At 42.2% G+C, this 16,780-nt stretch overlaps 1 protein-coding gene across 1 annotated transcript in view; it reads right to left on the bottom strand.

Moving 5' to 3' along the window:
- The window catches only part of TTC17 (tetratricopeptide repeat domain 17), a 105,133-nt gene that overhangs the window by 6,270 nt on the left and 82,083 nt on the right, over nt 1–16,780 (bottom strand). Inside the window, exons 17-24 of the mRNA XM_019551742.1 lie at nt 14,920–15,090; nt 13,047–13,297; nt 11,255–11,420; nt 8,293–8,413; nt 7,104–7,263; nt 5,955–6,038; nt 4,299–4,418; nt 743–886 (exon numbers count right to left, since the gene is read on the bottom strand). Of these exons, the coding sequence (XP_019407287.1) occupies nt 743–886; nt 4,299–4,418; nt 5,955–6,038; nt 7,104–7,263; nt 8,293–8,413; nt 11,255–11,420; nt 13,047–13,297; nt 14,920–15,090 (1,217 nt within the window). The remainder of the gene's footprint in view (nt 1–742; nt 887–4,298; nt 4,419–5,954; nt 6,039–7,103; nt 7,264–8,292; nt 8,414–11,254; nt 11,421–13,046; nt 13,298–14,919; nt 15,091–16,780) is intronic.

Raw genomic sequence — 16,780 nt, 5'->3', positions numbered from 1 at the left:
CAAATCTCTGATGAATCGAATCAACAACTGAAGCTTCACACATTTACCCATCTGATGCTTTATCCCCGCTTTGAATAAAATGTATAACATGAGTCCAAGGAGAACTGAATAATCTAAATACATGTTAGATGCACACTTGATTTTAATCAACAGGAAACAGAATCATAGACTAAAAGAAATATTTACACAATTCATCAGACACAAACTATCCACTCTCGTACCACTTGTGTCTTCAGGCCAGTAGTTCCCAATCTTTTTTACATGGGAAACCCCTACCACTTTTGGTCCGAGTCACTAACTGAATTTTTGTGGGGCTCATGAACTTGTTTGTTAATGTTGTGACCACACGTGGGATTTGTCCTCTGGCATAGGAATTGCAGCTTTAGATTGGAAATTTTCCAGGGCAAGGACTTTTTTTTTCTTTGCCTCAAATTCTGTGCATTGAGACATCATTTCAAGGGGAGATTAAGTAGTAGCAGCTTGTTACTGTTATAGCAAAGGCTTTCCCATAACTTTATAAGAACAGACAATGGCAATACTAGCTAAGTATTAAACAGTCAGTGAAGATTTTGGACTCATCTAAAGACTGTATTTGATGGAATACTTCTTCCTTTGTGGTTTTTACCATCTCCATTTTCCATCTTCTGCACTTCTAAGCATATGATTCTAAGGTTGGTTGTGACAACAAAGCTGCTTTTACCAAACGGGAAGATGGGGTACAACTTTGTGGCTGAGCACTCACCATTGCTACATAGACGTTTGCCAGTGTGAAATGATTAACAACAAAATGTGGGGCTATTTCTACTGCCATGCGAGCCACGATAATGGCGTCATTCCAAAGCTTTGCATTGTGGAAGATGTTCGCTAGGCTTATTAGTGGTACATCCTGAAAAGAGAAGAGCAAGAGAGACAAATAGAAAGGGGCAGCACAGACTGCTTACCCTTGAGACTGAATCAGATAGCTTGCAATGAATTCTACCGCAGAGGAGGTCCCACCACCTAGTCACTTTTACTGGATTACTTCTTAGAGGGATATTTTATCCGTCTTTTATTACACAATTCTGAAACCTAAGACCATATAAATCCAACCTCTGTAACATACACATGCAAAAATTTGTTAGTGGAATATTAAGGTTGCAAATTACCACTATTTTGCAAACTTTACTATTCATTCCATCCTGGAAGAGCACACACCAACTGCAGGTGCTTCCTCAGCCTGATGGAGGGTTTTCAAACCTGAAAGCTTGCTAATAAACATTTTTCCAACTGTTTAAGTTGGTCTAATAAAAGATATCAGATTCACCTAAGGAACCTTGTCTGCCTATGTCCTTAGACCAACATGGCTACAACCTACAGCCCTGTAAGGTTGCAAACTCAAGTTAATGAAACGTTACTTCAGTCCCCTTCCCTATATGAATTGCAACACCTTTTTTTACTATACATCCACATGCTATTTTTTCCATAGATGCCTGCCATAGCCAGTGCACAGGATGGATTCTGCTTCATGGAGATGAAACAGAACTCTGTGCTGAAGGAGACTGTTGTCTAGAGGACCTCTGCTTCATTTGCTGCAGAAGCTGAAAGGTGTGTGGAGAATGAGCCAGGGGACTGCAGAAAGAAAAAGATTAAGGTAAGGCAGAGTCTCACGGTTAAGCTACGTAGTGAATGATGTTGTGGAGATCTGGATCTTATTCTGCCTCTGACAGAACGTGTGCATGACGTTGGTGAAGTCACTTAAATCTTTGTAGGTTGTCACTAACTGTGTGTTTCTTATTTTCTGAGTATGTAACCTGAGACCCTTGTCTGATTTGTAGAAGGGTTGAGAACTGGCAGCTGCAACTGAAGTTCATTCATGAGTGGGGTGCTAATTAGCACATGGATCCTTGGAGGATGGGGGGGAGAGCTACCTCACCTCCCCAGATTTATTTTCTCTGTTATAGCAGTGGAAAGGGGACAAATTCAAGGGAAACCTCCAATAATTACATTTTAAAACTGGAATATGTTATAATAGATAAACTTATTTATAAATTTATAAATTTTCCATACAATTTAATTATTTGAGGGGGGTCTTCTTATACTCTGGGTCATTTATATTTGAGTAAATATGATAATATCCCTCGGCTCAAATGGGCTTTGAGAAGATAAAGTTACTGAAGTTTGTGAAGCACTCAGGTACTATAAATAACACAGAAAAGCCCAAAAATAAATTTTGTGCACATGAGGGTTTGAATAGTTTGCAGTGAATAAGGCACAGAGCCCACACAGGATAAAATGAAACACCGAATAGCTGCTTATTCAGAATCAGGTTTCATTGAGAGTTCAAGCTGAAGCCAGATTTCTACAGAGAAGGCCCACATGTTTTTCTGGCAAGAGTAGCACCTTCACGGAGGAAGACAACTCCAGATGTTGGAAAGCAGCCTGGTCTCAAGCAATTTTGTGAGCTTGCTGGAGGCTGGGCAGCACAGCACGGCTATGTTCTTCCTAGGCTGGCAACATGCTGGAAGCTGCCAATTGTGTCACTCTCATACCTCCCACAAGACACACTGCTAAAGGCACATTCTGGAGAGCCATAACTAGTTAAATAAAAAGAAGTAGACAAATAAATAAGAGAGCTGGCGGGGCTGAACCTGTATATTTTCTGGGTTCCAGTCTTGCTGTATGAACCAACAGCAAAGATCAACTTGCAGCAGGAGAAGTGACACAAATTCAGTGCTGTCAATCACAGAGCATTTGGACTGAAAATTAGAAATGCAGTAACTTCTCTGTTCACCCATATGGTCCATATCAGAGTATCTGAATGCCTCATAAATTCTGAGCACCTCTGAGATCCCAACAACACTCTGCAATGGGAATGGGCCTTACTCCCTTATGCACTATACTAGGGCTGGCCACTCACAGGCCAGATCTGACCCCAAGAGCCATTTTATACAGTCCATGGAGTTTAGGAGCTTCTTTGGCATTTCTGTGGCAGGGGGCTTAGCCTGTGTGGCAGAGACAAGAGGCAGCAGCGATGTTGCAGTGAGGCCATGACTGTAGCTCCAGTTGCAGCTCTTTTGGTGCAGGCTAGGTTGGAAGTGGTTCAGGCCCAGAGCTAAGTTCTGTTAGAATGTCCCATGCTTCAAAATGCTGCTGCCTCCTGCTGTAATATGTTAGAGCTAGGGGCCTAGCAAATTCACGATTTTGTGGGCAATGCCTGCAATTTCCATGGAAAAAACAAACAAATTTACAGTGAATAAATGTTGGTTTCTCAGAGGGAGCCAGCAGTCCTCAGGCGCTGCAGCAGCTCACTGGGCTGGGGAAGCAGTGGAGGGGGCTGCCTGCTTGAAGGACTGGCGGCAGGATAGCTGCTGCCCTCATGCATCGCTGCTGACTAGATGCAAGGGCTGCCTGTCATATGGCCCTCAGATAGGCCTCACAGCCAATCAGGGATGGGGCCCCTCGGCCAATCAGAGGTATGGGGGGCCCACTGCACTCTGCCCGAGAAATTGCTGTCTGGCCCCATGGTCTGCCCATGAAACTGGGGGGCAGCCCCTTGAATTCAGGAGGTCCCTAGTTAAAGTATATTAACAAATTGTTAATATACCGAAGTGACCAAAGTAACCAAGCTTTTTCCAGTGTGATAGGTAAATTTACCTAAAAAGGCCCCACAATGGGGAAGTGAGGCACAAAAAGATTAAGTGGTAGGACTTGCGCAAGAACTCTGTTACAGAGCTGGGAAGAGGACTCAGACTTCATGAGTCCAGACCCATGCTTTAATTATAAAGCCCTTCTCCTTCCTTTCCTCTGCAACTCTAAACCCAACTTTGCTATGGGCTCACTGTACAGTCTTACGCAAATCAGTTTGCTCTATGTATCAGTTTCCATAGCTGTAAGATGGGGGTAACCATCCCCAGGGGTTTATTGTTGGAGCATATTAACAATCCCTGGGTTTTAGAAATAACAAATTCCTTTCCAGTGTAATATGTGTATTTAGGAAATAGGGAGCTTGGTCAAGGAATTCACTTGCATTTTAATAGCATGCTTGTCTTTTGCTAGGAGGCAGTCACTGTTCTGAAGGAGGATCTCCTACCAATCTGAGCTCAAAGAAGACAGTTAACTTCTGCACACATTCAAGAATACAACTTATATTAAAGAGATGGGTGATAACCTTAAGACCTTCACTAGGGAACTGGTTAATAGCCTACATTAGTGCACTTAGCATGTATATAGGCTGCAATTAATGACAACTAATTTAAACTCCAGCTCCCTCTTAGTCACAAGAGGGAAGAGATGTCAGTAGAGAGCAATGTTGCACGCACCTTCATGTGATATGGCGCATAGTTCAAGGCCTGCCGCAGGCAGTCAATTGCCTTCTTTCCTTGGCCTTTCACCCTCCAGTAAAGAGCTGCCATGCTGGAGAGGACCCAAGAGGTCTGATTCTGGAAAAAGCAATGGAGTAAAGAAAAGAAATTACCCAAACCTGCAGTGAAAAAGTCTTCCCACCTACACTTTCCTTTCATATTCCCCACATATCCAGAAAGAATGGCTATCATTTAGAAATGAAATGAGGAACTGTTACAAAAGGCAGCCAGAGATATTCCTTATTTAATATGATATATCCAAGAAATGAAAACCCTAAGGTCAAATCATTTACGTTGCAAAATTAGGTCCCTGAAAAATTAGGAAATTCCTTGGTGATGTTATCTGAACATTTAAAAAGAACCCAGAAGTTGGTTGAAATTTATTACTGTTTCCAGTGAGTTGTTTGATGCAGAGGCACCACATCACAGGTGCTATGTAAAAGTGGAGGCTTATATTTATGGAGCAAATAATAGGAGATTAAAAAAAAAGTGCTAAAACTACAATGAATGCATACACATACGCACAAAGATAGTTAAACAGTAGTCTTGTGTTTTTGGAATTGGAATTGTGCTCAAGGAATAAAAAACCTAGAGATGGGAAAATGGCATTCTCTATCCTTATCAGCATACTGGGGAATATCCCTGCCCATCATGTGGGAGAGATGTTTCATTCCCCGATAGGGAAAAAGGCTGCTCTTTTGGCAGTTGGACCAGATCAGTGGTGGCCAACCTTTTTGACAGACATGGCACAAATCAGCTCTGCACCCTCCTCAAACGCCTCTCAGATCCCCTATCCCTGTCTGATCTGCTGCTTTTGGTTCCCAGCCCTGTCTTCCTCCTTGATCTCCTCTACTTTCTGTTTCCTTCCCTGTGCTCTCTGTCTGATCTGCTACTTTACTTTCTGCTCCCTGCCCTATCTGCTGTACTCCTCACTCCCTCCCCAGTATACTGTATGCCACACAGAGCTGCCCATGCCACCTGTGGCACTGGTGCTGCAGGTTGGCCACCCGTAGATCAGATAACCTTGGGGATCCCTTCTAATCCTACGATTCTAGTCCTACTGCAGCTAGTCTAGTAGAGAGGCCTACTACTAGTCATTCAGGCAAAATTCTTGGCTCACTTTTGCAGGTGAACATGAAACCTGACTTCACTAGCAGGTTTTAAGTGTGTCAGCAAAAAAATGGTCCTTCATCTCTGACATCTTAACTTCTTCACCTTTAAAATGGGCACAATGGGAATGCTCTTACTTTGCAGGGTACCATAAGACTACATTTTTTGGAGGCAAGAGAGTACAAGAAATGTTATCATCATTAGAAGCCAATGTTGTCCATTAAAAGAGTGATGCCATAACTCAGGGATACCTCAGATTTTTACAAGTGTTTGTTTCATTAAAGAGATATTTGAGAGATCTGATAGATAAACCTCACTCTGTATAAGTGCAACAGGATGTGGGTCATAGAAGACCTGCAAAGGATTTTGCTCAGAGACGGAAGTCTTTTTGACATGGTCCTAGCTTGTATTTTTAAGTCGACAGCCCTGAAACTGTATTGTTGGTCAAGCCACATAGAAAAATGATAATTGCTGGATGCGCTTCTATTTATCCTGTCCACGTACCTTTTCCAAAGCTTTGGCTATTCGAGTGCCGACTTGTTCTAATGACTGTGGAGAATCCTGGTCTTTGCCAAGATTCTGTAATACCTGGGAAGGAGAAAAAGGCAGGTGCTTAGAGGATGGAAATCGAAAAAACAAAATTAAGACAACTAAATGGCATTCTAAAATTGAATTTCCTCCCTCAGATATACTTTGTGCTGCCAGGATATTTGGGGAGCTGTGGGTCCACTGAAAATGCAGCAGTGTGATAGATAGTAGTGAAAACAGCACCACTGAAGTGGCTCGTCCTGATATAGGAGGAAAACAGGGAAGAGATGCATTCAGCATCCTGTGAAGGCCTTGACTTGTACTGTGAATTTCTCTTCCAGTGTTCATTACTGATGAAAGATAATAGAGCGACAGCCTTGGACTCTGTTTATCCACAGAGCAAGTGCAATCAAACAGGTTTCACCTCCAACAGAGAGACCTGCTTCAGGAACCAGTTGGGTTTCTGAGCCTCATTAAATATTTGGACCTTTGTTTTGACAGTCAACAAGAAAGCTATTAATAAATATAGATAATTATAGACTCGGGTCTACTAGGACAAGGGTGGCCAACCTATGACACACATGCCATGTGTTTGGTGCATGACAGATCAGGGACGGAGCAGGGAATACAATGGCAGATAGGGCAGGAAGCAGAAAGCAGAGGAGCAGATTAGGCAAGGAAAGGAGATGGCACTTGGGGAGGGTGAAGGGCTTAATCCAGAGGTAGGCAAAATGCAGGCTGGATGGGACCCACCAGGCCATTCTATCCAGCTCGTGGAGCCCATAAAAAATTTAGAAAATAAATATTAATCTGCTCCCAGGTGCCTGTTATGTGGCCCTCAATGGCTTGCCAAAACTCAGTAAGCGGCCCTCTGCCCAAAATAACTGCCCACCCCATCTTAATCTGTGTTACACCTCTCAAAAAGGTTGGTCCTCCACTGCACTAGGAATCAAAAGCCAGTCTGGTAACCAGTCTGGTCATTCACCACTAATCAGGAACGGTAAATGAGATAGGAAAGGTTTCTTAGCCTTTTTTGTACATTCTGGTCCATTCTATCCTTTCCATAGATCTCTGCATGTCTGTTCATCTCACATAATCTGAGATAGCCTGTAAGGAATAGTATACCTCTTTCAGCTGACTTTCTCCAGTGTAATGCAGGCTAGCTCGGTTTGAGACCCCTTGTAGATGGTCCAAGGTATGCATAGTGACAGGTAGATTGGGGTTGCAAAGAGGCTCCATAGCTGGTTCTTGCAGCTGTGTGGCAAAATCTATATGCTCTGTAATACTAGAAGGGAAGGAAAACAAATTCTAGGTTAGAGGCAGCACCCCTAAGTCATCATGAGAAAGAAGGGGAAGAGCCAATTTATAAATACAGCTTTTCTAGTAAGAACGGCCAGTTAGAAGAAATTTCTCTTCTTCTTTTGTCCACTCCCTGGTAAATTTTATATTCCTTGCTGCAGGGAAGAAATTCTACAGGTATCTCAAAATGTTATAGACTAGAAAGTAATAAGACAAAGAAAAGGGAGATATTCTATTCTTGGGATTTTTTTCTTTTATTTAAGCAACACACCTCAGAAATAAAAGCTACCCCGTGGCACGACAAAACATAATCAAAGTAAATTCAAACCAACAAAATATATTCATTTTAGCAAGGGTGATTTTTGCAACATATCTTGCAGATCAATGGATTCAGACCATGATGGGCAGCAAGCTTTAGAAGCAAAGGGCCCTGACAGAGACATCTTTTCTATTTTCCCCTGAGGTCTCCAAGACAAACTAGTCCCAGATATCCAAGAGCAACAGCAAAAAGTACCCCCAGCATTTGGGAGAGCTGATGTTGGATTCACAAGATGCAATGTTCAATAAGCAGAATAAATTTAAAGGAAGGTGCTGTCTAGCACTCTAACCTTAAGTACACCAAGTCAGCGATAACAGCAAAATGATTTGTATCCAAGACAAACTCCTTGCCAAGCACAGATGAAAAAGAAGCTGCCCTGCTCATTCCTGTTGTATGATTGTCCAAACCAATCATCTGTCATTGCCTCTTCATCTGCAGCTATGTATCACCGCTGGTGACATACAGTCAAATCAAAGACCAAAGGGGCTGTCACTGTTCTCAGCTCTGCTGCTGAATTTGGTTAAAGGGCTCCATCCTAAAGGCTCATTCTTCTGGACAGAGTATAAACCAGTGGTATCAAACCTGGAAATTGCAGCTTGCTTTAGTAGGCTACTAAAATGTTTGAAACACATGCATACAACTGCCCTGCTTTGTGCAGCTGATGACTTGCTGTAGGTTCACAAGCATGATACTCACTCAATACTTTTAGCAGAAACAGCTAACCATGTGCTGGCAACAGTAGTGAGTTCTACCCTGCGGAGTTTCAAACACTCATCAGGACTTGGCCAGCCAAGGCTGCGATAGTCACGCTGTTTTCCTAGAAAGAAGCAGGCATTACAGGAAACAGCCTTCATGTAACAGGGTAAAAAAAAATCCATTTTTAAAGTTCAAGGGTTTTTAAAAGCATTTTATGTATGTGGATGTACGCTCCTTGAATCAATCTAGGTTCCCAAGTCTGCAGTGGGATCACCCTGGGTAGAGCCCTGAATCTGCAGAAATCCAGCAGTCTGCTCACAAGAATCCAGTTGCCAGGCAAGCCTAATTATATGACAAGTGGCGAGGAAGGATTTTAAAACTTCATTTTCGGAAAGATCTTTTCACATCTGTAGCTCAGGAACAACAGGTTTTGTCTTTACAAACTAACATGTTGCCACTTACATTTTTTTTTAAACTAGCTTATGCTACACTTATACCTGGAGAGGAGATGAGTCCCACCAGGTCACTTTGCCCAAAGAACCACCAACTATGCAAAGCAACTCAACTAACTTCATAAGGAGTGGAAGAGGGTTGTTACAGCATCTAAGGTGCCCTAAAGGTCATAGTGGCCTTGGGATTGACTTGATTTGACTATGTTGCACTTGCATTGCTCTGAGTTAATTAATTAAACAGAAAATATTATGAATGAGCCACTGTAGCTTACTAGTTCTGCACCTACACTCAGAATCAATGCAGGAATCTAATTATTACAGCCTCTGTTTTTGTTGTTCCGGGATATGAAGGAATATATTAATTTTTTCAAGTAATAATATTCATGTTTCTCATGATGGATAACAACTTCTACAGCACTGCATTCCTGAATCTAAAAGCTCTTATGAAACCATTAAGTAATTACATTTCAGAAGTCCCCACTGTATTGACATACATTATTCTCATTTTGTAGGTAAGTAAACTGAGGCAACAAGAGGTTAAGTACGGTCATTTGGCTGAGGATACAAAGCATATTTGTGGCAGAATCAGGGTTTTATTCTAGGACCTGATCTAAAATTCGGGTGACCATACATCCCAGTTGGGCCAGGACAGTCCAGGATCCATAGCCCAGTACTGGCCAGTTGGTCAAAAGTCCTGAACTAGAATCCAGCAGGGAGGCGAAGCAGCATGCGACTGGGCAGACACCACTGCTCCTATGTGAGAGGAAGGACATGCCATGTGTGGGTGGGGTAGCGCCTGTTCCAGTCTACTCGGCTTGCTCTTGCACAAGACCAGCAGTGCCTGCCTGGAGCAGCATGCTGCTCTGCCTCCCTGCTAGACTCTGGCTCAGGACTTTTGACTAACCAGCCAGGACCAGGCTACAAAATCCTGGATTGTCTTGGCCAAACCAGAATGTCTGGTCACAACTAAAACCCACCAAAACTTTCCTATTACCTGAAGCAAACTTTAGCTTATGTCCTACCATTTCATGTACCTCATTTTAACACCTGGGCAAACTTCCTCTCTCACAACAATTTCAAATCAAGAGAAATATGGAAAAAATACATATATTTTAGCCACTAAGTAGTTCAGTGAAAAGTTATCTTTAACCACCCAAAAGTCTAATACATACTGATATATAGAAAAAAAAGTGAGTTTGCAAGGAACTTAAGGCAGCATTTCAGTGTCTATTTCTCTGATTTCCTGTCACTTACTTGAAGCCAAATCCTGAAACCCACTAACATGCTGCATTATAAAAGTACTTTTCCAGGATAGTCAGCACCCATTTGCAGCAACACCTGGGAAGAGCAACTGCCACTTACCATCAACATTTCCATTGGGAACATTTTCCCTACTGTTACTGTAACAAAAACAGCTACTTGGGAGCAATGTAGCAGCCAGGCATTGAGATGCCAGTACTCACAGGCATAGATTATAATTTTGCAAAATTAAAATAAATCTATAATCTTAATTCTTAGAGAAACTGTGCAGTATGTCATGGGGAAAATTAATGTGGATTTGATCATCTCTCATTGAATAAATACTATGCAATACATTTCACTATTCCTAATTTAGTCAACAAGTTTATTTCTAAGCCCCTTGGTGGTAGTAGGAAAGAATGATATATAGTGAGAAGGATGGTCGACTAGTAAGGAAACCAGTCTGAGGCACAGGAAAGCTAGAATTCCTTGCTCCACCAGAAACACCATGTGTGACCTGACAAGGAGTTAGATGTCTAGTGACCTCTGTGATTCTGGCTTTTTGCCTCTCTGTGCCTACAGTCCCTATCTGTAAAATGGGGATAATTACATTTCCCTTTCTCTGAGTGGACTTGTAGTCTTTAAGATTGGGAGACACTCAGATACAATAGGGCCATATAAAAGAGGGTGGGGTGGGAGGGGAAGAGAGAGAGATGGAGAGAGAGAATTTATAAGGCCAGTAATCTGAGGAACTAGAAGTTCACAGATCAAGATCCAGTTTTAATCTATAGCTTGGCATCAAATAATCTTCACTGTTTAAATATTTAATTTAACAAGTTGGATTTTTTCACTTGCCAGAATGGGAGCTTGTTAAAAAATGCACATTAAAACCTTCCAAGTGTGAAGCAGCCTCCTAGGTTACCAGATCAACCTGGAAGAAACTGGGCAAACAGCAGTAAAAATACTACTTTACCACCTCGTTAAGCTATCACCCAAAATGCATCTTTCCCTCCTTATCTCTTCTCTTAATTTGTTTCCGCTATTATTTTTTACTTTCAGGAAACAGCTGAGGTGAAAAATGGTATGCAAAATAAAGTTATACTGCATAGGTGCTCCTAAGAGAGTGTTTATAGGACAGAATTATAATCATGCATATTTCCTCCTCTGCGGAAGTGGTCTCCATATAATCTTTCATTATCATACTTTTGAAATATAAATGCATGGAATTAGGATCAGTGAAAGACCGGCTTTTCTTAAAAACAGCAATTTACCTGATGGTCCTGGGGAGGGTATTTTGGGGCCACTGATTTCCAGTGCAGTTTCATAAAGGTTTTCATTTTCCCCATTAACCTCTTCTTCTCCATTTCTCCCAGTGGGCTCCTGAAGATCCATGGTTTCTGATTTTGGTTTCTTTAATCGTTTGACCTGGAATGTGATCTGTAAAAGAAGCATAAGGGTGATGTTGTAGCTGTGGTCCAGCAAATTATGCAAAAAGCAAGGATTTCTTAGGGTGATATCTTTTATTGGACCAACTGTATAGCAGAGTTAGACAGGCTTTCAAATGCTTGTCTAACTGTGCTACAGAGAACCTGATAAAGAATGTTTTGCATTTGAAAGCGTGTCTAACTCTACTACAAAGTTGGTTCAATAAAAGATATCACCCTAAGAAATCTTTGCCTCCATTGCTAGGGTTAAAAGTTACAAATGCATTGGGCAAATTGTTGGAACAAGTGTTTGGCTTGTTCTAGTGCAGGGGTTTTCAACCTTTTTAAAGGAGTGTATCCCTTCTGGCTGGACGTGGAGTGGGGGGTGGGGGTGGTGGCTGGACATGGAAAAGGGGGGAGGAGGGGGCTTCCATGCAGTGGTGCAGGGCGGTGGGCGGAGGTGGCGGTCGCACAGCTGATTGCACATGCAGCTCCACAGGCTGCAGATGGGCCTTGCGCCCAGACAATCGTGTGCTGCCTGTCAGAAGTCTGCAGAGATGCATGTGCAACACATGGCAGCGGCAGCACAGGGTGGCTGCCACATGCGAACTCCACCCCCCCCGATTCAGGGAGGTGGTGGCACAGGGTAGTGGATGGCGGTGCTCCATCCCCACCCTCCTGTGTGTACCACCTACCACCTTTCCTCATACCCCCAGTTGAAAAATCCCGGTTCTAGTGAGTAGGCTTGACTCTAGGGCAATTTTGGAACCAGCATAGAATCCTCTCTTTCTTCACCTTTAGCTACTCCCCTAGCCTGTTTACCTTCAATGCACCATGATGTACCAATGCAATATACAGATGACTCTTCTAATGAGAAAAAACAAACATTTGCCTTCTACAGAACAAGAGCATTTTCCATTCTGCTCTGTTCCTACTGCTATTAAAATGTACGCAAGCCCCTTCACATAGAAGAACATTTTTAGTTAAAATTTTACTCTCTCCTTTATAATGGTTTCCTATTGGTAGGAAGTCTAAGCCAATTAGAATAGAATTGTGCGTGTGTGTGTGTTTATATATATATAAAATGAATAAACAGAACTAGATTAACAATAAAAGAAAATGATTTATGCCTATGTCAAAAGTAACGCAGTTTGCTTTCCAAGATTTTCTTATCTGGCATTTGCTCAAAGTTTTCTATTCACCCAACAGGCAATTGCATGGACAACTTAATGCAAATGTCCTTCTTATTCCCTGTAAGTGAAACAACCTGAGGGACTGGACCACTGCAAGCAATGAGAAAATTATGAAGCATGATGATTCACTCAATATTTGGGCCTTGCCACTAATAAAGATACAAATTAATAACAATTAAGGCAGAAAGTTTAATGATGCTGAAACTTGTCTGTTCGGAGGTGGACTGGAACTACTAATTCATTTCAGATGCCACCAAACCAGCTCTCAGATAGTCATAGATTTGGGGTGTTTGTAATTGGTGATCTGGAGATAAAAGGCTCTGTTATCAAAGGCAAAAACTCTGAACTGTTATCTTTCCCTTCAAATCAGAATAGTTTTTTGTACAGGAAATAGGATACAGTTTACAAAGGCTACTAGACTAGATCTTGGAAATGCTTGTTCTTACCCATTCAGCTTCATCATCATCTCCACAATCCCCAAAACAAGAACTAGCCAGCCCATTCTGGGAGCCCTTCTTTAGGACTCGGATACCCTGGAGGTCCATCCGACGACCTTTCACCTCTAGTGCCCCTTCAAAGGCTTCCAGAGGCCAGGAATTTTCAAACTCATCCACCAAAGCCAACATCTCTTCAGACATCTGAGCGTCTCCCAAATTTTCCAGCCCTTCTGAACCATTGCTTTCTGCAATGACTGTGTCTGAAATGGAGTGTTAATAACATTACCAACATTACTGTTATTTACTGTAGTACCCACAAACTGTTAAAAAAGGGAAGTAGTGTTCTATGCCTCAGATCTTCTGCTGGGTCAAATCAAACATCACAAGCAGGTCCAGGGAGGCGATCCTTCCCCTCTACGTGGCATTTGTCAGGTCGTAGTTGGGAGTACTGCATCCAGTTCTGTGTCCCATGCTTCAAGAGGGATGTGGTTAGCATTGACAGGGCCAGAGGAGGGCCACTCGCATGGTCAAGGGGCAGTAGGGCAGGCTCTACAAAGAGAGGCTAAAGAGCCTGAACCTATTCAGCCTCCACAAGAAGAGGCTGGAAGGGGATCTGGTGGCCGTTTACAAACTAGTCAGGGGGGACCAGCAAGAATTGGGGGAGGCTCTGTTGCCCCGGGCACCACCTGGGGTTACTAGGAATAACAGACACAAATTGCTAGAGAGAAGGTTCAGGCTGGACATCAGGAGACATTACTTTACAGTTAGGGCTGCCGGGCTCTGGAATGGGCTCCCAAGTGAGGTGGTGATCTCTCCTACCTTGGGGGTCTTCAAGGGGAGGCTGGACAGATTTTTGGCTGGGGTGATATGATCCCAGCACCCGTTCCTGCCTGGGGCAGGGGGTCGGACCTGATGATCTGTTTAGGTCCCTTCCGACCCTAAGTACTATGATATGACTGTGGAATTTCCATCCTTGGAAGTTTTCAAAAGCAGGTTAGATAGACACTTGGCTGGGATGGCTTAGTCAGGAATGATCCTGCCTTGGGCTGGACTAGATGACCTCATAAGGTCCCTTCCAGCCATACTTCCCTATGATCCTAAGGGCATGGACAGCTGTTTGTCTTTGTTTTGTACCGTTGTAAACATTTTTATGGTGGCACAAAGGAAACATCTGTTTGCAGCTGTTCTCTCTTCCTCTGTAAAACTGCAAACTTCCTAAGAAGTTTTCAAGTGTCCCAGGGTGAAACATTAACCAGATCCATTTCAGCAGCCTACCTGCTTCCTATTGTTTCACTACGGAGAGGCAAAAGGTTTGCTGGAACCTCCTCAGGTTTGTTGTCTGAAGGGCATTAAAAATTAATGCATGCTGTTCTCTAACTTATATAATCATGCCAGGGATTCCATTAAAGCCTTACACAGTATCTCCCTAGTGATTCTGCCACTAAGAAGTAGAATATATTCAAGTTCCTCCATATTTTATTTTAAAACTTTTCAGTCTTTTTCTGTTCTTTCATTGTAGACTGACCAGCCATTCCAGTAACTAGGGCATCCGATTTAGCCATGTTTATGTAAGTGAAAGTGATGCACTTTCTGTGTTTTTGTCCAGATGAAGTAGAAAAAATGGATTGCTGAAGGGATACAAAAAATTCAATCCGCATGGATGGCTGAGCCATCTCAGAACCAAACTGCTGTACCTTTAATGTGTCAGATATCTGGGCAGAACTAGAAAGACCAAATAAGAAATCAATGGAATTAAAGAGCCGTTCTCCTGTCTTGTCATAGGAGTTTCAGCCTCATGGTGCTTGTGAAAAAGAAGCCAGCCTTGAAGGCTGGAGACCAACTCATTATTCAAGCATGCACTGAAATGCTAAGGCTAACTTACTTTCCAGTCTCAGATCTGAAGGGTCCCTTGTTGAACTCTGAATGCGATATTCTGTGGTGTCTTCTGTACCTCCCTCAGAATTTTCTTCTTCTGCTGTTACTGACTCCTGGGGGTCACCAAAGTACTTCTGCTTGTCATGGTTGCCATCTGGGTTTTTCTCATGACAGTGGCCTATAAGAAACAGATATGCAAACAATATAAAACAACTCCCTCCAGACACATCATATGATGCAATGAACCAGAGATGACACTCCTTTTCTACTGGTATTTCTCCTATATAGAGATTAACAGACCAATTGTGCAAGGAGCTGACCACCTTCAGTTCAATGAGATTTCAATGGGAGTGGATGATGCTGAGCACTTTGCTGTATTGGCCCAATACAAAGTTACAAGATGCATGGATCTCAGCATTTAACATACTCCAATTTTTTAACTTGTGAAAGTCCAAAGTTACCAAAGTAACTGAGTCTAGGTGCCAACTCCAAGGTACATTCCTGACATGTTAGTTAATATTATTACAATTAATGTGTCAAAATTGTAACATTCATTAATGTGAATAGAACTCAAAGCTTAAAACTCTTTGATGCTGATTTTCAGTGTTGGAGATTCAAAACTCACTGTGGACATCACAGGATCAAGCGTCAGACCTGGGAGAAATTTTACGAAACTCAGATCTACACAGAAAGAGTTAGTAGTCAGCAAAGAAGAAGAAACCTTTACACTTACCTTGCATTGCAACTGCATTGCCTTGTCCTGTTGGCTAGGACATTAAAGCTTACCAAAGGGCAACCATTAGATGATGCTTACAAAACTACAATACATTTTAGTTACATGTGTTATAAGATTTACAGAGTTTACTGAGTCTCAACCTATCTATTGTATAGGGGGACTTATTACAGCAATATTGGAGCAACTGGGGTAGTTCATTTATTAAGGTAAGAAATCAAATACCATGCAACACCCTGTAAAGAAGTGCTGTTATTCCCATATTACCCATGGAGACCTGTGGTACAGACAAATTGGCTTGCCCAAGGTCACACAGGGCAGAGAATTAAACCTAAATACCAGGCAAGCGCCATTTTGTGGCTCTTTTGAGCAAGATCGGAATTACTACTTCCTATTTCTAGATGGAGAACTAGAGACAGAGGATGAGAAAGATGGACAGGGCCACAAAGCAAATCAGTGGCAGAGTTAGAAACAGAACACAGGACTTTGTGGAGTCTCCATTCCCAACCCTGTCTGTAAGGGCACTACTCATGTTACGTAATGTACTACTGGTAACACTCAGATTGTATGGTGGTAGGTGTGACCTAAGCATTCGTGGAACAGAAAAAACAGATGAGAAAGTTCCCAGTCTTTTCCATGCTGTGGCCCACATGAAAATCTAGCCACAAAGAAACATTACAAATGAACACCTAGGCACAAAGAAAGGAGGATTGTGGCTTCAGAGAGCACAGTGCCTCCAAAAAAAAATTTCATTTATGATACTAGAACATCATAAGCTCCTTGACCATGTAGTAGTTTGATATGAAGAGCCTCTGAATACCCGTGGCTTCCAGACACAACAGTGCCTCTGGAAATAAGGCCATGCAAGTTTACAGAGGAAAATACCGAAATAAATAAAAAATACATGAGTGATTATTTGTGGCAAATATTTTATGTTCTTCAGTTTTCCAGCTATATATTGAAATGTTGGGTAAACTGAACCATTTCATGAAATGGGTAAATGAAGAAACAAAGTGGGAAAAAACAAAGTTTATAAACTGTTTTAACACCTGCTGTACAATTAAAATCTTTCTGGTTTTCACACTTGACTTCTTTCACCAGTCATTGCTTCGGTCTTTTTTTCCCCCCTTCTAAT

Source organism: Crocodylus porosus, unplaced genomic scaffold (genome assembly GCF_001723895.1).
Source record: "Crocodylus porosus isolate Cpor-Errol unplaced genomic scaffold, CroPor_comp1, whole genome shotgun sequence".
NCBI lineage: Eukaryota > Metazoa > Chordata > Crocodylia > Crocodylidae > Crocodylus > Crocodylus porosus.
Note: the sequence above shows the minus strand (reverse complement) of the source record. Positions and strands in the feature narration are given on the sequence as shown.